Source organism: Otolemur garnettii, unplaced genomic scaffold (genome assembly GCF_000181295.1).
Source record: "Otolemur garnettii isolate 467f Iridium unplaced genomic scaffold, OtoGar3 scaffold00024, whole genome shotgun sequence".
Lineage (NCBI taxonomy): Eukaryota > Metazoa > Chordata > Mammalia > Primates > Galagidae > Otolemur > Otolemur garnettii.
Window position 1 is genome coordinate 18508159 of NW_003852419.1, and position 20598 is coordinate 18528756.

The 20598-nt window shown below is 35.2% G+C and overlaps 1 protein-coding gene across 4 annotated transcripts in view; it reads right to left on the reverse strand.

Moving 5' to 3' along the window:
- Positions 1-20598, reverse strand: part of USP34 (ubiquitin specific peptidase 34) — a 255697-nt gene that overhangs the window by 158966 nt on the left and 76133 nt on the right. For 3 of the 4 annotated variants that reach the window (XM_023512071.1, XM_012804030.2, XM_023512070.1), the window contains 8 exons: positions 17153-17234; positions 16975-17067; positions 7206-7331; positions 6898-7027; positions 6012-6047; positions 5205-5335; positions 3828-4456; positions 800-1014 (listed from right to left, as the gene is read on the reverse strand). In XM_023512071.1, the coding sequence (XP_023367839.1) occupies positions 800-1014; positions 3828-4456; positions 5205-5335; positions 6012-6047; positions 6898-7027; positions 7206-7331; positions 16975-17067; positions 17153-17234 (1442 nt within the window). The remainder of the gene's footprint in view (positions 1-799; positions 1015-3827; positions 4457-5204; positions 5336-6011; positions 6048-6897; positions 7028-7205; positions 7332-16974; positions 17068-17152; positions 17235-20598) is intronic. The other variant, XM_023512069.1, reaches the window with a different exon arrangement.

The following is a 20598-nucleotide window of genomic DNA, read 5'->3' on the forward strand; positions in this document are numbered from 1 at the left end:
GAGACTCGCTTGAGCCCAGGAGTTGGAGGTTGCTGTGAGCTGTAATGCCACGGCACTCTACCCAGGGGGAAAGCTTGAGGCGCAGTCTCAAAAAAAAAAAAAAAAAAAATTACCAATTCTAAACTGTTCTTCTTCCCTTTCTTATTTTTTTCTCCCATTCCTCCTTAATCTCCTTCTACTCTTTAACCTCCTCTATCCTCCACTCTTCTAAGTCTAGTCACGACCGATAACGTTTTCTTAATTTAGACTAATTAGAAAAATCCTTTCTCAAATATTTTTATCACCACAGATGAAACACTTTGTAAAAAAAATAAAAATAATTTTAAAAAGAGAAGAAAGAAAATGAGGAACATTTTGCTCCTTAGCAATCACCTTCTCCCTCCCCGCAACTTCTCCAGTCCCAAGGAATCTATTTTGTTACTACAGATCTGCCTATTCAAGATATTGCATATAAATGGCATCAAATATGAGATCTTTTGTGACCTATTATTTATAGGTCCTAAGATTTCTGAATATAAAATCCAATTCAGCCATTTTCTAAAATACAAAGCCATAATTCTTTCATATTATTACTACACATGTCCATTCCCAGCTGAACATCTCATGATAGAACTGCAGGTGTAATTTATACTTGTGATTGAGTATTTATAATAATTTTGTTCCCATGGAAAGAAAACTACCACATTAAGCTTATTTTGACAAGTATTTAAATATTACAACAATAATTGCTGATTTCTTCTAATTTAATATAAATTATTTCTGAGAAAAGTACTATATTTTACTTAATACAGAACCTTACCTTGACTAAGATGTTCATGGTAAATGGATGCTAAATTGGGAAGATGTTGTTGGAGATGAGATGTTAGTTCTGCATGTGAATTAATCTGAACTAGTTCCTCTTCACATCCGGACTCTTCACCATCAAAATCAGCCATATTTTTTTCTGATTTTGCACTGACCTGGGAGCTACTGCAACTGACATCATCTGCACTTAGCATATCATCAACCATATGCCTACAACACAGAGAAAAGCATAAAGTTAATCATCACAAATTTAAACATACTTTGTCAATCATAAAAACTACCTCTCAAAATAATTAGCACTTAATACACTCAAAGCTACATCTATTTTTTAATAATATGTAATATAGGAAGCTTTACAACAACTGAAAAACCACAATGTCAGAAATATTTAATCATTTTACAATATACACATATACTACCTGTGGCCTATTAACATACCTCACTTAGAACAACTTCAAAAGGAACAGTTTTAGGCAACACCAGTAATATTATTATATATTATTTTACAAACTCAAAGTCACAAAGTGAAACCACAAAACTCGTTTCCATTTATTCATACAACCGCAGACTCAAATGAGAAAACTATTCAATTTAAGGATGTAATCTAGATTTAGTTAATTGGGGAACTTTTAATTCAACAAACATGTATTAGGCACTCACTTCTAAAACATACTGTTCTGAGTATGCTAAAGGAATCAGAGACAAAGGAATAAAAAATAACATGAAGTGCAGGGTTGATTTAGAGACTCACAAGTAGTACCATAATACACAAAGTATGGGAAGACCTGAAATAAAAAACTAAATCATTAGGTCTTCTGGGGTAGGCAGTAGATGTAGGCGTCAAAAACTAAAAGATTTCCAATGTGACAAACTGATAATATTGCACCTCTGTTTTGTAATACACTAATTCATCATGAGTTGTGCTTGGGACAACTTTTAAAATTTATATCTGGGCTCGGCGCCTGTGGCTCAAGTGGCTAAGGCGCCAGCCACATACACCTAAGGTGGCAGGTTCGAATACAGCCCGGGCCGCCAAACAACAATGACGGCTGCAACCAAAAAAAAAAAAAAAAAAAAAATAGCCAGGCATTGTGGCGGGCACCTGTGGTCCCAGCTATTTGGGAGGCTGAGGCAGGAACCTTGCTTGAGCCTAGGAGTTGGAGGTTGCTCTGAGCTTTGGTGCCATGGCACTCTACCCAGGCGGACAGCTTGAGTCTCTGTCTCAAAAAAAAAAAAAAAAAAAAAAATTTATATCTGTAATGTTAGACAATAAGCCAGCGCTCTCCATTAGGGGTCAATGTGGTCCATAGGGAAGACATTTGGAAATGCTAAAAAATACTTTTGGTTGTTATAACTGAGAGATGCTTTGAGGGATGCTACTAAAACCTAGAGATAGGGATTAGATGTTGGCTAATATTCTACAATACAAAGGGCAACATTCGCATTACAAATTCAAAATAAGAAATTATCTGGCCCAAAATGTCAATAACACCAAGGTTGAAAAATACTGCCTTAAAAAAAGAATGTGTTGGGCGGCACCTGTGGCTCAGTGAGTAGGGCACCGGCCCCATATACCAAGGGTGGCAGGTCCAAACCTGGCCCCAGCCAAACTGCAACAAAAAATAGCTGGGCACTGTGGCGGGCGCCTATAGTCCCAGCTACTCGGGAGGCTGAGGCCAGAGAATGTCCTGAGCCCAAGAGTTGGAGGTTGCTGTGAGCTGTGATGGCACAGCACTCTACCAAGGGCGACAAAGTGAGACTCCGTCTCTGGAAGAAAAAAAAAAAAAAAGGTTGGTCATACATAGCACTCTGGGAAGTCAAGGCAGGTGGACTGCCTGGGCTCACAGGTTTGAGAGCAGCTTGAGCCACAGCAAGACCTCAACTCTAAAAATAGCTGGGTGCCTATAGTCCCTCCTGCTCTTACTGAGGAAAGGTGAGGCAAGAGAATTACTTAATCACTTAAGCCCAGGAATTTGAGGTTGCTGTGAGCTGTAATGCCATGGCACTTTACCAAGGGCAACAAAGTGAAACTCTGTCTCAAAAAAACTAAAAACTAAAACATGGATGTGTCAGTGATAAGAATAAAATTAAAAGGCAAAGGGAAAAAAAGTAATAATGTTTATAGATATGTACCTCACCAAAACCATTAAACTAAATTGAGGAAGATATGGCAAATTTTCAAGTCTTAGAAAACTCATGCTGACAAACAGCATATTTATTTCTCATTATCAATTCAACTACTATTACTTGCAATAACAATAATAAACAGTAGCTAACATTTAATGGGCACTTACTTAATACTGATCACATTAGCCCACACAATAAACCCATGAGATAGGTACTGTTGCTCCCATTTTATGGATGAGAAAAATTAAGTACTCAAGACAGTATCACCACAGTAAGTGACAGAATCACTTACTGTTAAATATCATGGGTATACTTTATAGATAATCAAAAACCTTCATGTTGCAGCTTATCTTTATTAATATCTTAAAATTAGAAGATGCCATAACATTTCTCTTTTCGTCATCATAGTTTAGTGGAAATTTCCATAAGCAATCTCTGCTTTTAGACAATTATTACAAGCAGGATAAGAACAGACCTAAATCTATGCTGTCTAATATGGTACCCACAAACCATACGTGGCCTTTATACACATAAAAACTAGCTAGTCTAAACTGAGATCGCTGTAGGTAGAAAATAGGACTAAATATTGAAGACTCAGGAAAAAAGGAATGTAAAAATCTTACTAATTTTTATACTGATTATACCTGGAAATGTTATTGTAGAAATTATTGAGTTAAATAAAATATATATTTAATCTAATTTGTTTCATTTTATTTTTAAACATACCAACTGGAAAACTTAAAATTACCTATTTGTAGTACCTTGAATTTCTAGTTTGTATTCTATAACTATTAATATTGAATAGCACTAATATATAATAAATTACAACTGAACAGACCATAATACTTGCCCCCAAAGGAAATATAAGCTAAATCTTTATTTTGAAGCAGGCTTACCCATCATGATGATGGTGGTGGTGGTGGTGGTGATGGTGGTGGTGGTGGTGGTGGTGATGCTGTGGACCAATGAACTGCCGACAATTAAATAATTCATTCCCAATAGTTTCCCCAAGGAAGTCCCCAGTTCGTGTGATACATGACTCCTGAGATCCTTGTGCTATATGAGCAGCATTCATTTCCCCTGAAATATCATGTTCTGGGTCTTCAGAATGTGAACAGGCATCCAGCATTCGTATTCGATTATCTACTGATGGCAAAGACTCAGTGTTAAAAACCAGGTCCTTTCCTGTTCCATTGCTTGTTCCATTTCTTTCTGATGAGCCTTGGGAATCTCCCATGCAAATGCCTGCTTGACTTTCTAACTTCCTGTTCCGAAGATCAGTACCACAACTGCTTTTGGGAGGATTATGGCCGTGATCATCATCTTCATCTTCTTCTTTAAGGGCTTCAATATCTGCAATGTCTTCTGACTGTACCTCACTGCCAGGGCTCCCAGCTGATTGGCTTGCATGGCTAGAATTGACCTCATTGCTAGATCCATCACTATGTCCACTACTGCTACCAGGACCACTGCTTCCATCTTCACCACTGTTAGCAGTTTCATCAGAACTTCCCTGCATAGATTCCTGTATTTTGAAACAAAAAGATTTAAACAGATATCTAAATTAGTAAGAAAAAAGTAACTGATGTCAAAAACTGTATTTTTTTTTTTTTTTTTTTTTGAGACAGAGTCTCCAGCTGTTGCCCTGGATACAGTGCTATGGCATGATAGCTCACAACAACCTTCAACTCTCGGACTCAAGCAATCCCCTTGTCTAAATTTTTCTATTTTTAGTAGAGACAGGGGTCTCGCTTTTGCTCAGGCTGATCTCAAACTCGTGAGCTCAAGCTATTTTTCTGCCTCGGCCTCCCAGAGTGCTAGGATACAAAGGTGAGCCACTACACCTGGCCTGTATTTTTTATTTTTGAGACAGAGTCTGTCAATGCCGCTCTCTTGCCTCAGCCCCCCCAAATAGCTGGGACTACAAGTACCCACCACAACACCTGGCTATTTTTAGAGACAAGGTCTGGCTCAGGCTGGCCTCAAACTCCTGAGCTCAGGTGATCCAACGTGCCTTAGCCTCCCAGAGTGCTAGGATTATAGGCGGGAGCCATATCACCTGGCCTCGTTGTACTTTCTTAAGGGCTGCTATGGTTTTGTCATATTCCTTTGAACAATATAAATGGAATTAAAAACCCAGAAGACATTGAAAATACTACTTAAAGGAGAGGAGAAACCTAAAACTAAATTCTGTTTGTATTCCCAGTTAAAATGATAAAACATGCCAGGACCTCCAAAAATCCCTTTAATAGAAGAAAAACTTATTTTCATACCTCTGTGTCTGAAAGTCGCTGTTGCACATGTTTGGTTCTATTAATAAGTTGTTCATCCATTTCAATGTCACTCCCTCCACTTTGATGTGTATCACTATTATCACTGCTTTGAGGGCTAGCTGCAGGTGACCCTATATAAAATATATATATTTTTTAGTTATATAGACAGACTAGGGATTTTATTTTTTTTTCTAATTTTTTTTTTTTTTAAACCTAAGATACAGCCATGACATCAGCCTAGCTTATAGCAATCTCAAAACTCCTAGGTTCAAGCAATCTTCCTGCCTCAGCCTACTGAATAACTGGAACTACAGGCACCTGCTACAATGCCTAGGTAATTTTTTCTATTTTTAGTAGAAATAGGGTCTCACTATGTTGTTGAAGATGGTCTCAAAATTCTAACCTCAAGGGATCCTCCCACCTCAGCCTCCCAGAGTGCTAAATTATAGGTGTGAGCTACCACACCAGCCTCTTTATTTCTAATTTGTGTTGACATAAATCTAGCAGAATAATATCCTGAGCTGCTTACCAGAGTTTTAAATTAAGTATCCAAAAATATAATCTCAAAATATGGTAACATTTGTCAATGTTTACTAAAGAGGATATATATGATTTCAATTAAAGTCAACATATTAATGGTTTTAAGCAAAATGGGTAAGATTGATAATTAAAGGTTTATATCTCTTTCTCTAAATAAGCTTTATGACTCTGATACAAATACACTATTATATAAAAATCAATTAACTCTAGAAGATCACCAAAAGAAAACTAAGTCACATTGCTATAAATTTCTAAGACTCAACTTACAAGGTGATGGAGCTGCTCTTCTGAGCTCTTCTTCCTCTGAAGAAAAAAGGAAAAAACAGGAGGAAAATATTCTAAGTGACTGAGCTTCTCTGGGACAGTGTTCTTACTATATTGTCAACAAGATAATGGGTGGGGAAACCCGTAATAAGTAAGTCCCCACCACCTGCTGCAGTTGTGGTGGGTGCCTACACAGAAAAGCCTAAGAAAATAGTAGTATCTGATGTCAGGAGACAAAACGTGGGTTTAAGTATAGTTTTAGAAAGTCCTTGAAAACTATATATGTAATGTAAAAGATACATGTAAAGCTCTAGACATGGCAGAAAACTTTGAAGTAGAAAACTACAAAAAGAGAATTATATCGTTATGTTAATAAAGAAAGCTTTTGTTTGATCACTAAATAAAAACTCAAAAGTTTTTAAGAAGTAATGTTTTGAGGATTAGAAAGAAAATTAAAAATGAAAAAAATCCAATAACTTTTAAGACTTTATTACTGTCCTTTACTTGAAAGGTAAACAAAAAACATGAACTAATTATAGGTTTTGGGGGTTTTTTTTGAGACAGATCTCATTTTGTTGTTCTTGATAAAGAATGCCCTGGAATCATAGCTCATAGCAACCTCAAACTCCTGGGCTCAAGTGATTCTCTTGCCTCAGTTGTCTAGCCACAATACCCAGCTAACTATTTTTAGAGATGGGTTCTTGCTCTTGCTCAGGCTGGTCTCCAACTCCTGAGCTCAAAGATTTTGCCCACCTTGGCCTCCCAGAGTGCTAGGATTACAATGTGTCTATGAACCTGCCCCTTGGCCCTCAACCACAGCTTCTATATACACTCCACTTCACACTTCAAATTTGACTGGGAAACTTTGGACAACTTAGAGTTTACTAACCTTTCTTATTTCCAATGGGAATATTAGTATTTAATAAAGATGCAAAAGAACTCTGTTTAGACAACTGAGCCTTAGCGGCTAGTGCATTATTCCATAGTGCTTTAATTAACATGGATGCCAAGTACAATGTCTAAAAAAAAATAGAGAGATTAAAGCTGGATGCTTTTATGCAACATTATAACAAATTTAACATTATTTTTGTCTAACTGAAAGGCCAGCACTAATAAAATACACGTTGAATTTTCTAAATCACAAATTTTCACTTTATAAAAAAAAAAATCTCCAACACGATTTTCTGAATGTATTACCTGTTCAGTATGAACACTTGGCTCAAGAGCTGAGACCAGATTAAGTAGATGTCTAAGTGGCACAGGATCCAAATTCTTGATGAGTGAAGGAAATAAGTCATGTATATACCGGCTACAATGTTTTAACTAGAAAATAAAGAGAATAGTCAAAAATAACTGTCAAACATAAATTAACTAACATGAAGAAAGTTATATAGTTTGAAAAGTCAAGAAGATGGTCAGTATACTAATATTTTTAATGTGCTGGTAAAATGCTGGCTACCAAATATAAATGGTAATGTATTACACAGCATAAATAAAATTCCATTTGAAACAGAAATTTATCTTAACCAAACTATAAACTTAATTTCCTGATTACAAGAAGAAAGCCTGAAATAAATAGTTTCCACAATTCAAGCATTAAGACGATTTCAGTGAAATTTATGTTCACGTCATTAATATAAAAATAAGTTAAATAGCAAATGTAAATGAAGACAATTACAAATAAAATAACAAATTATGATTAAATTTATAAATAAATTTACAAAGTATATAATGCTTTTACAAGAGTACATGCTAGAAATCCTCTCATCCTAAAGGTCTATATAATAAACCATGAGACAGAAAAACCCTTTTCTAACAATAAGTAGAAATATAACAATCTATGAGGGTAAATTTAAGAAGATATGACTACTAAATATTACACGATACAAAAATAAAAGTATTTTACAGCCATAACATTGCTCATTACTAAATCAAGACAAAACAATAAAAATAAGATTAGACGAGAATTTCCAATCAGGGATGTCAAAGGTAAAAAGCCAAGGTTTCCTACTTATTTCCAGCCCATAAAAACTCCATAAAGTGATAACAACCTTTTTCTTATTTTGAGGCACAGTCTCAAGATGTCACCCTGGATAGAGTGCTATGATGTCACAGTTCACAGCAACCTTAAACTCTTGGGCTTAAGTAACTCTCTTGTCTCAGCCTCCCAAGTAGTTGGCGCTACAGGTGCCCACCACAATGCCCAACCATTTTTTTTTGTTGTTGTTGTTGCAGTTGTCATTGTTGTTTTAGCTGGCCCAGGCCGGGTTCGAACCCACCAGCCTCAGGGTATGTGGCCTGCGCCCTTACCCAGTGAACTACAGGTGCCGCCAGGTAATAGACATTTTGATTCCAAAATGTTCATTTTTATATTTTATAGGTATAAACCATAATTCTCTTCTACTACAATCCGTAAATATACACAACCTAATTCTCAAGCTCAAGGGGAAATAAATCTTAAAATAATATTGGAGGAATTATTCTATGCTAATGAGACATCTTATAAATTATACTATTTACTTTGATACTATTTATTTCAGCACCACTAATTACTCCTTTAAAAAAATGACAGTACTTTAAAGCTACAAAGAACATTTGATTTTTTAATTATAACTTACCACTTTCATAGATCTCATCTAAGATTGTTAATTTTAATATAGCATTAAATAATATTACAACTAGACAATATAGGTTAAGTAACCCTTATCTGAAATGCTTAGGACCAAGTGTTTTAGATTTTAATTTTTTTGAGATTTTGAAATATCTGAATTATTTACTTAACCAGTTGAAGATCCCTAATTTGAAAATCCAAAATCTGAAAATTTTCAGGTTTGGAAATATTTCAAATTTTGCATTTTTTGATTAGGGATACTCACCTGTACTAAAAGCTTATACTTACTTTTCGGCCAACAAGTATCTATTATATGTTTTTTCTAATTAGAATGTGATAAAAACATAGCATATAATAATGTTACTGTATTTCTGCCAATTTTATCACTAAAATAATGGGATTTCCATAATATACTTACTTTAGATAATTAAATACCATGTTGGCTATTATTATATAGTAAGACCTTTAAAAGAAAATTGTGAGGCTCGGCACCTGTAGCTCAACCTGCTAAGGCACCAGCCACATACAACTAAGGTGGCAGGTTCGAATTCAGCCTGGACCTGCCAAACCAAAAAATAGCCAGGTGTTGTGGTGGGCGCCTGTGGTCCCAGCTACTTAGGAGGCTGAGGCAGGAGACTCTCTTGAGCCCAGGAGTTGGAGGTTACTGTGAGCTGTAATGCCACGGCACTCTACCCAGGGGGACAGCTTGAGGCTCTGTCTCCAAAAAAGAAAAAAAGAAAACTGTGAAGTACTGTAACTGAGGCTGAAGAATACACAGTAAGCTTTCTTAGATGTGTACATTACATTATGAAAGCAAATTCAAAAAGTATAGAAAAAAATGTTACTATAATTACATGACTTGAGTCCCAATAAAGAAAGCATCAAGAAGCTGTTTCATAGTCAAAAAGAAAAAAAGGGGGGGGGGCAGCACCTGTGGCTCAGTGGGTAGGGCTCCAGCCCCACATGCCGAGGGTGGTGGGTTCAAATCTGGCTCTGGCCAAACTGCAACAAAAAAATAGCTGGGCTTGGTGGTGGGCGCCTGTAGTCCCAGCTACTCAGGAGGCTGAGGCAAGAGAATCACTTAAGCCCAGGAGTTGGAGGTTACTGTTAGCTGTGACACCACGGAAATCTCAAGGGCGATAAGGTGAGACTCTGTCTCTTTAAAAAAAAAAAAAATAATAATAACCTTCAAAAAAAAAAGAAAAGAAGAAGGACATTACAGAAGATGGCAAAATAAAAAATGCCAAAGTCTATCTCTGTACCTAGACAACAATTATACTGGTAGAAACTATCCGATGGTAACTACTCCGGAACTCTGGAGTAAATCTGACCTCTTACACTTCCAGAGTAAAACTTGGGTGGGCCATTAATATCAGCCAATTCTGGTCACCAACACTACTGCTGCTAGCATTGTGAGACAGACAGCTATGAAGACAGCAATGCAAGTTCCTGTTGCATCTGCCAAAGCTAATGTCGGCAATAACATTCAGGTCCTCCAAACATCAGGGTTCAATGTTCTGACAGGTTATTTCTTTTTCTTTTTTTTGAGACAGTCTTTCTATGTCACCCTCTGTAGAGTGTTGTGGCATCACAACTCATAGCAACCTCAAACTCTTGGGCTTAAGCAATTCTCTTGCCTCAGCCTCCCAAACAGCTAGGACTACAGGGCCCCGCCACAACACCTGGCTCTTTTTTGGCTGTAGTTGTCATTGTTGTTTGGCAGGCCCAAGCTGACTTCGAACCCACCTAGCTCCAGCTTATGTGGCTGGAGCCCTAGCTGCTGAGCTACAGGCGACAAGCCCTGACAGGTTAAGGGCATTAATAATTGTTGGTATAAACCCTTGTTGTCCCTTTGAACGTTCTCGGCAATGATGAAATAATTTAATTCGGTCTTTGAGCAGGGCACAAAATGAATAAATATGAAGTGCCTTGCAAAGAGGAAAAAAAGGAAAAATACTAAAAAGACTCCTTCAGATTGAAACGTAAGGAAGCTAGACAACAATGAAGAAATAAAGATCTTCGATAAAGGTAAATACGCAGGAATTATAAAAGCTAGTATTGAAATTTTGGGTTGTACCTTCACTTTATTTTCTATATGATTTAAAAAACAAATGCAAAGCAAGATCATCAATCTATGTTACTGGACACACAGATGCAAATCAAAAGCACAACATTATATAAGAAAAAAAGGAACCCTTATATACTGTTGGCAGGAATGTAAAGTGGTACAGTCATAATGGAAAACAATATGGAGGTTCCTTAAATAATTAAAATAGAATTACCTTATGATCCACAATCCCATTTCTAGATATATACCCAAAGGAAATGAAATCCCCATCTCAAAGAGATAACTGCACTCCTATGTTCACTGCTGCATTATTCACAATAGCCAAGATACAAGAAACAACCTAAATGTCTTTGAACATATATATGGATAAGAAAATGTGGTTTGTATATATTGTTGGATTATTCTGTCTTTAAAAAGAAAACTCTGCCATTTTTGATATAGATAACCCTAGAGTACACTACGCTAAGTGAAGTAAGTCAGACACAGAAAATAAATAATGCATGATCTCACTTATGTGTCAAAACTAAAGTAGTCAAACTCTAAGGAGGAGAGAGTAGAATAGTGATTGCGGGGAATGGAGGGTGCTAGGAAGAGAGGGAAATAAGGTGATACTTGTCAAAGGGCACGAGGTTTAAGTTATAAAAACTAAATTCTGGCAATCTCACATATAGCAATGTGACTACAGTGAACAATACTATATTATACACTTCATAATTTGCCAAGAAGGTAGATTTTCAAGTGTTCTCCTCACCACAACATAGAAAGAAAGAAAAGAAAACGGTAACTATGATGTAATGATGTATTTCACAATGTATATAGTATATGTTAAAACATCAAGTAGTACACCATGTATAATTTTATATACTTATCTATTATACCTCAATATTGTCTATCATATATACCTCATTATAGTACCTTAAAATGTGTCTATCAAAACTAAAGTGAAGACAACATACAGAATGAAATTATATACCCAATAAAGAATTAACATCCAGAATATACTTAACAATTCCTAAAACTCAACAGAAAACCAAAAAATTCAATCAAAAACAGGCAAAGGATTGGAACAGACAGTTCTCTAAAGAAAATACACAAATAACCAATAAATACAGCCAATAAATAAAGAATGGTTAACATTATTAGTCATTAGGGAAAACCAAGTAAAATCCATAATGAGATACAAATTCATACCTACTAAGATGGCTATAATTTTTTCAAAAGACAAATAACATGCATTAGTAAAGATGTGAAGAAACTAGAATCCTTCTGTACTGTTGGTGTGAATATTAAATGGCATAGCTGCTGTGGAAAACATTTTAGTGGTTCTCAAAAGGTAAGACAGAACACCAAGTAATCCAGAAATTCTACTCCTAGAATTCTACACAGTCATGCATTGCTTAATGATAAGGACACATTCTGAGAAACGCCTTGTATAAATGTTACACAGTATACTGACCCAAACCTAGATGGTATAGCCTACTATAGCTTACTATAGCTTACTGCTCCTAGGATATGAAGCTGTAAATAAAGCATGTTGCTGTACTGAATGCTATAGTCAACTGTAATACAATGTTATTTATGTATTTAAACACATCTCAGTGTAGAAGAGGTAATCTGATGCCCTACAATCTTTTAATGTCTACAACATCACTAAGTGATAGAAATTTTTTCAACTCCATTATAATCTTATGGGACCACCACTATGTATGTGGTCTGTCAATGACCAAAATATGATTATATAGCACAAATGATACACACAAAATAGTTAAAAGCAGGGAATCAAACAAATATTTACATACCCATGTTCATTAACTACTCACTCATTATATTCAAAAAGTAGAAGCAACCTAAATGTCCACCGACAGACCAACAAAAAAATGTAATACATACATGGAATAGAATATTATTCAGTCATACAAAGGGGTCACATTTTTATATATGCTGTAACACAGATGGACATAGACAACATGATATTTAGTGAAATAAGCCACACAAAGATAGACAAATATTATATGACCACTTATATGAGGGACCTCTAACAAGTAAACTCAGAGACCGAATGTAAAACAGAATAAACCAGGGGATAAAGAGAGAAATAGGTACTTGTTGTTTAATAGGTACAGAGATATTACTGGGAATGATGAAAAATGTTAGGATATACAAAGTTACATTAACAGCATGAAATGTATTTAAATTCCATTGAATTGTACACTTATGAATGGTAAAAATGATAAATTTTACGTTTTCCCATCATAAAAAGAGGACATATGTGTTAAAAGACACCAACTGAAAACTTAGAACAAAACTCCTTAATTAATGAATTACTTAGATTCATTAATGTATTCACATTAAGTGTTAATTCACATTAAGATTCACAAAGTATTAATGAATACTTGAAAAAACTACAAAAGAGAAAAATCTTGTCAAGAGATGATGGGATATACTTCTTGGTAAAACATTTTTCTTAAATTCTTACTTCAGAAAATAGTACTCATCACGCTTACTACAAAGTTCTGAGAGAAAAAGTGGCTCTAGGATCATTCACTCAGCCAAGCTCTTCTTCAAACATAAAGAAAGAAATATTTCAAGTATGCACAAACCTAGAATATAACATCTACAAATTTCTCTTCAGGGAAAACAAAAGGCTACTCTGTGGAATCCATAAGAAGAATAAATAAATAGAAATTAACTCTGGAACAAGGAAGAAAAGAATGAGAAAAAAGGACCTGTGGCTGAGCTATACACTTAAATACAGAATTCATAGTAAACATCTGTGTGAATTATGGTTATATTGCAGAATCTAAATGTTATAATATTTGATAAAGTACAAATAACAGAATTAATAAAACCTGGGAGGTGGCAAATGAGAAAGTTGGGGATAGTGATTAAAAAATTTTTGCTCATGATTTAGAAGGGGGAATCAATTATAACCGTATAATAAAAACAAACAACTCCACAAAATGAGTCACCAACATAAAATTTGAACAAATTATTCAAAGACCAAAATGAGTACCAATACCTTTTAAAAATGTAATAGGTAGAGAAAGCTGCAGCTCAGAGTAGGTTATAAGGAAGCTATAGGAGGTGGTCAGACAATCTTCCCTGTGTAACTGGGATTCTACGCTCAGAACAACAGATTTGATGGACAGCAGAATTACAGAGATGGAAAGAGGATGTAAGTTTTCCATTAGGAATGAATGTATGCAGCAGCCATCCATCAGTCAGAACAATACAAACAGCCAATCTACAGTATTAATCAAGGCTCCTCCCTGGGGAAAAAACTTATATAAAATACTAGCTTTTAATATAAATATTGATATCCCTTTACATTTGCTTACTATGAGTTCTACAAGCTGAAAGCCTGATACAACTAAAGAGTACAAGTATCATTATTATACTCCTGAAAGTTAATAGACAGCAGTCCTATTTGATAGACTGCTCCAAAAGAAGAGTATTTCACATAACACCTCAGTATTTATACCGCTTATCTAGTTGTCTTTTTGAAATATGAAGAGACCCACAACATAAAAGAGAAAACATCCAGTATAGGCAAGAGATTTGAATATGTAACAGCACAGAATAATCACTGGTATTAACAGTCCCTAAAAGACAGGTAGGAATAGGATTCAGATAAAACTTAATGTAGAAAGAATATTGCAGGGGGGAGAGGGCAGACTCCAAAGTGAAGTACAGTCATAACTTCACACACTAACAGTATGCAATGTCTCACAAGGCAAAAACTAACAGCTATACATCACCATTTCTAAAATTAGGCACAACTAATGACTCTGATAATTTGATGAAAATTATGAACCATCTGTCTTCAAAATGTGCATAATGTACATAAGAACCAGACAATACTTAAATCCCTTCCGAAATCCTACAGAGTTTCCTTCCTATCATTGAGACATGGGCATCTATCCCCAAAAAGCTATTTAGCCCCATTTTAAGTATTATCACAATAAATTACATAAATTTATATAAAATTTAGAAAGCATTTACTTCCAAGAGAGTTCAAAGGTTTGAAATCTTACTTTCTGATAAAATGATTTACAGTGGAAGGAAAAGAAGAGGGAAATGGAGAATAGTTAACTTTAAATAGTAGAGAAAATAAATATCAAAATGTTTATTGTTACCTTATATGCTAGTTTGTATTATTAAAAAACTAATATACACATGTAAAAATTCCAAAGTGTACATACGTACAGACAATAAAAAAGAAGTTTCCAACCTATCCCAGGCCTCCACTCTGGAGGCAAACCTTTGAAAACTTCTTGTGTATGTTTCCAAAATAGTTCCAGGCATTCTCAAGTACAAAGAAACATTTGTATGTATCTATGTATGCACATTCTCTTTTAAAAATAGTCTTAAAATTCATGGGCTGGGGAGACATCTTAGTGAAAAAATAGTCTCTTAATAAAAATATGTTATTTATACAGTGTTTAACAAAAATATTTCTTACATATGGTCCCCCAAGAATACAATAGAGTAACTTCAGTCCAGTCTGGTGACTATGTATCATTTTACTATACAGATTTCCCAAAACTTATTTACAGTGACTGATACTCCTGTGCTGCTAGTATGTCATGTCACAGTGAACATCTTCATGTACATTTATATACAGGATAAATTACCAGAAACAGAATCACTATATTGTTCCCTAAAAGAAGGTGTATTACACCTTGGTCAACACATACAAACAGGTCAGTCCAGAAAGTTCAAAAAATGACCAAGTCAGGACAAAATTAGTATTTGAAGTCAGGAAGGAGAAAAGAGTTACTAACAAATGGAATTGGGAAAACTACGTAACAAAAAAATGAAGGAGGGGAGCTGAACATACAAGAATGATATCTTAAACCAAACTAAAGTCTAGGTGGATTAACGATTAAAATATATAACTGCAAAACAAAGCATACAGAAAGAAACTAAAAAGGAATTCCCTTAAAATCGTGGTAGTAGAAAAGGCATTTCAAACCAAGACACAAAATCCATAGACCATAAAAAATATAACCACGAACTTGAAACTGAACAGTAAAAACCACCTTAATCAAACAAAAAAACTAAATTAGGATAGTTATGAGTTATAACAAACAAAAGACCGCTTTCATTGACACATAAAGAGCTCCTACAAATAGATAAAAAAAAGCAACTGATAAATGACAACAAATATAAACAGAAAAACAAACAAAATTGCTCTTAAATATAAAATCTGCAACCTTATTCATACTAAAAAGAATGCAAATTTAAAACACCAATGATAATACTTTTTACCTATAAGATCAGCAAAGATCAATTAATTTACTCACAGAATGTACTGAGGAGACTAAGGGTAAAGTGGAACTGTTACACCAGTATTTACCACAATTAAACCACACATTATGACTTAACCTAGCTCTTCTACTTGTAAGTGGGATTTACCTTAGCCACAAAGAAGTTTTGTATAAGAATGAAATGATTGTTTTAGAAGTTACTTATTATAGAATTTTTATAATAGAAAAGACTGGGAAAAAAATATGCTCATGAATGGGAACTACTTAAATAACTTATGGTATGTATGTTTAATGAAAACACTATACAGCCTTACAAACCTTATTAAAAAACTAAGAATGCACTTGATATACTAATGTGAAATCTCCAGAATAAATTGTTAAGTCAAAAAAAGCCAAGTCTATTTGGTATGCTACATTTGTGAAAAAGAGAAGGGAAGAAAAATGTACAAGGTCAGCTATTATCTCAGACACATGTAAGAGGATAAGAAATCCAAGACTGAGAGACAGGGCAAGATAAGAATACATACAAGGTGTCCATAAAGTCTGTGTGCAATTTAAAATAGTTTTACATTGTAAACTGCACATAAACTTTATAGATACCCTATATAACCTTTCATGTTTCTTTTATGGATTTTGAAACATGCTGATATATGCCTATTTAAAAAAATACAGGGGAAAAAACTGGTGTAATACAAAAGAAACATACCAATACAATAATCAGGATAGAGGGGTAGAATGTACACATGAGAATGGGAAAACGTCTCTTTATTAAACACAGATGGCTTCATGAAGAAGCTCCAATTGACTGACTCTTTTATTTCCTTCAGCTCTGCCAGTAAATATAGTAAGACATGGACTCTGAAGATAGACTTCATATGTTCCAGCCCTGGCTTGTCCATGTCTTGCTTGGTCTCTTTATAAAATGGGATAATGATAAAATTTACCTCATAGGGGAGTAAAGCACTTAGAACATATAGTAAGGAAAGCATCCCGATAAACGTGAGCTGTTAATATTACCTGTGCTGCGGCCCAAATACAGTCAATATGCTGAGTACTCAGTCGCCCTTCTGCTGCCAAAAAATTCAAAATCACTTGGCACTGTTTGATAATCTGGAAAAGAAAAACTTAGTATCATTAATTATTTAAAATACTCTCCTCTCAATTGAACAGATAAGCCACATAATTGTCCACAAACCTCAATATGCAAATTTGGTCCAAATATATGCTCTACCACATTGTTGCTAATAAGCCAGTCTGCAAGTTCTTTTGCAATGGACCTAAAGTCAAATAATAAAAATAGTTAGTACATTTAAGAAACGATTTCTTGTCATCTTTTCTCATGTCTAAAAAGCAGACTAAGTTGATCCCATACAAATTATAGTGATTATACACAATCAGATGTATAGAGTACTACAAAGCATAACTAAAATGAATGTAATAAATGCTGAAATCACAAATTCAAATTCCCTGACTTTATAAAGAAGTAACAAATAACTGGAGAGTTAGAACAAGTTTAACACCAGGTAAACAGTTGAGAATACCGAATGTATTCTACACAGTATTGTATTATCCTACTCAAGGCCTGCCCACTTTTTAATTTACATAGTAGGCACTAAAGAATTCAGGAAAGGTTTCCCAATATGCCCTCTATAGTGAGATAATATCTGGAAAGCAGACTACAAAGTGGGAAAACTAAGAATTATTATCCCCAAACTGAACTGCAAGTCTCCTGACTGATACTATGAAAAAGTCTACTAATGAATGAAAAGGTAAATGATAGGTAGATACCCAGGAGCTTTAAAATGACATTTCAGTCAACAATAGACCAGATATACAACAGTGATTCTACACATTAAAGTGAAGCTAAAAATTCCTGTTGCCTAGGAACACTATGGCTGTCAGAATGTCCTAGTGCAGTGCATTATTCAGGCATTTGTGGTGATGGTGGTGTAAACAAATCTATTTAAGGATAGCATACCATTATGTATAGTACATAATACTTGATAATGATAATAACTACATCACTAGACTATGTATTTACTGTACTATCTACTTTATTGTTATTTTTGTATTCCTTCTAACTATAAAAAAAAAGTTAACTGCAAAAAACAGCCCCAGGCAGATTCTTCAGTAAGAATTTCAGAAGAAAGCATTGTTAGCACAAGTGAGGACAGCTCCATTTGTCTCACTGTCCCTGAAGATCGTCCAGGGAGACAAGATGTGAAAGTAGAAGACAGTGATAATAATGATCCTTACCTTGTATAGGCTTAGGTTAGTATGTATTTTTGTGACTTAAATTTTTTTTTTCTTTTTGAGACAGTCTCATGTTGTCACCCTTGGTAGAGTGCTGTTTCATCATAGCTCACAGCAACCTCACACTCTTGGGTTCAAGCGTACAAAATGGCAGATGCAAAACAAGTTATATTAAAAAAATTAAAATGCATTAAAAATCCCAATCAAGGAAAATGCTGTAGGACTAAAAGTTTTTTTTAAAGATCCAACTATCTGCTGTCTCCAAGAGAAATATTTTAGATTTAAAACCACAAAGAGATTAAAAATTAAAAAAAGGAAAAAGAACAAGTAGCAATAAGGTTTAGAAAGCTTCAGTGGTTATACTAATGTCAAGTAAAATAGACATTAAGCCAAAAAAAGTCTTAAAAATACAAAGAACATTTTCTAATGATCAAGAACATATAATATAGCCCCAAAATACATGAAGCAAAAACCAATGACAAAATTGAAGGAAGAAACAGACAATTCAACAATATACTCAATTATTGTTATTTGCAATAGTCAGGTTTAATAGAGTTGCTGCAAACACTGAATTAGTTAATACCAAACTCTTGATCTTAGGTGAAATACATACATAATATATTTATCACACAAAGATTATGATCCTGAATCTAAAAAACTCATACTAGTAGATTCTATCTTCTCTATTTTTATGAAAGAGAAAATGAGGCTCAGAAGTGTTTAAATAGGCTGGGCGCCCTTAGCTTAGTGGTTAGAGTACTGGCCACATGCACTGGGGCTGGTGGGTTCAAATCCAGTCCAGGCCTGCTAAAACAAACAAACAAACAAAAAAAGTCAGGTGTTGTGGCAGGCGCCTGTAGTCCCAGCTACTCAGGAGGCTGAGGAAAGAGAATCACTTGAGCCCAAGAGTTTGAGGTTGCTGTGAGCTATGATGTCACTGCACTCTGCTCAGAGTGACAAAGTGAAACTGTCTCAAAAAGAAATGTCAAATGACTTGTGTGTGGCCATGACTCAACCAAGTGCTCTAAATGGGTTCAAACTCCATCCTACTTGCCCCAAAGGCAGAGCATGTAGCGCTACACTGCACTACCCCACCTACTCACATCCCCATCTTCTTCTGGTCTTTCTATATGAGCTCTAAAGCAAGATGACAAAGCATCACCTTGTTTGACTTTAGCTGGAAACGTGCATATTGGGACATCTGGAGTCACAAATAAATTACAGCAAAAAGACGAATTCACCAAAATAGAATCCAAAGAAGAAGTATTTTCTGATCTTCACAAATATGGATTCTATATTTATGAATTCATTTGTTAGGCAAAATTTGTTACCCCTACAATCAATACTTGTACCAGTCATTTGTGGAGACGCACAGAACAGTGAAAAGCGTTAATCTCCCAATACACACATTCCAGCTAAGAACAAAAAAGAACATATAATCTTGTTTCAGAGCTCATACAGAGTAATAAAATACACAAATAACGAGGAGTTGGAGACTTCAGTGCCCTCCATTCAGTAATCGAAAGTAGGCAGTAAATCAATAAGAATATATGAGACAACACTAAAAACCAATTAGACCTAACACATCTATAGAACATTCCATGCAACAGCAGAGTACATGGTCTTTTTAAATACACACAGACCATTCTGCAATAGAGATCACATTGGCAATAAAATACAACAAACAACTCAAATACTAGGCAAGGCCAGATACCTGAACCATAGCTCACATCTGCAATTCCAGCACTCTGGGAGGCTGAGGTGGGAAGCTTGCTTGAGGCCAGAAATTTGAAACCAGACTGGGCAACATGGCTAGACTTAGTCTCTTAAGGAAAACCAAGTGTTGAAGCATATATCTCTAGTCCTAGCTACTCAGGAGGCTGAGGCAGAAAAACTGCTTGAGCCCAAGAGTTTGAGGCTATAGTAGTTACAATTGTGCCAGTGCAGTCCAGCCTGGACAACAGAGGAAGACCAAAAATCTAAGAAAATAAGTAATTTTTTTTTTTTTTTGAGAAAGAGTCTTTCTCTGTCACCATAGGTAGAGTGCTATGATGTGACAGCTCACAGCAACCTCAACTCTTGAGCTCAAGTGATCCTCTTGCCTCAGGACCCCTACCAAATAGCTGAGACTACAGGTGCCTACCACAACACTCAGCTAATTTTTCTATTTTTAGTAGAGACAGGGTCTTGCTCCTGAGCTCAAGCAATGCACCCACCTTGGCCTCCCAGAGTGCTAGGATTACAGGTGTGAACCACCATGCCCAGCTTAAATTTTTAAAAATTAAAGAAAAATTGGGCTAAGGTACGAACAATTCACCAAAGAAAAAATTGCCCCCCCCCCAAAAAAACCCACATGAAAACTTGTTTGACACTATTAGTAATTAAGGA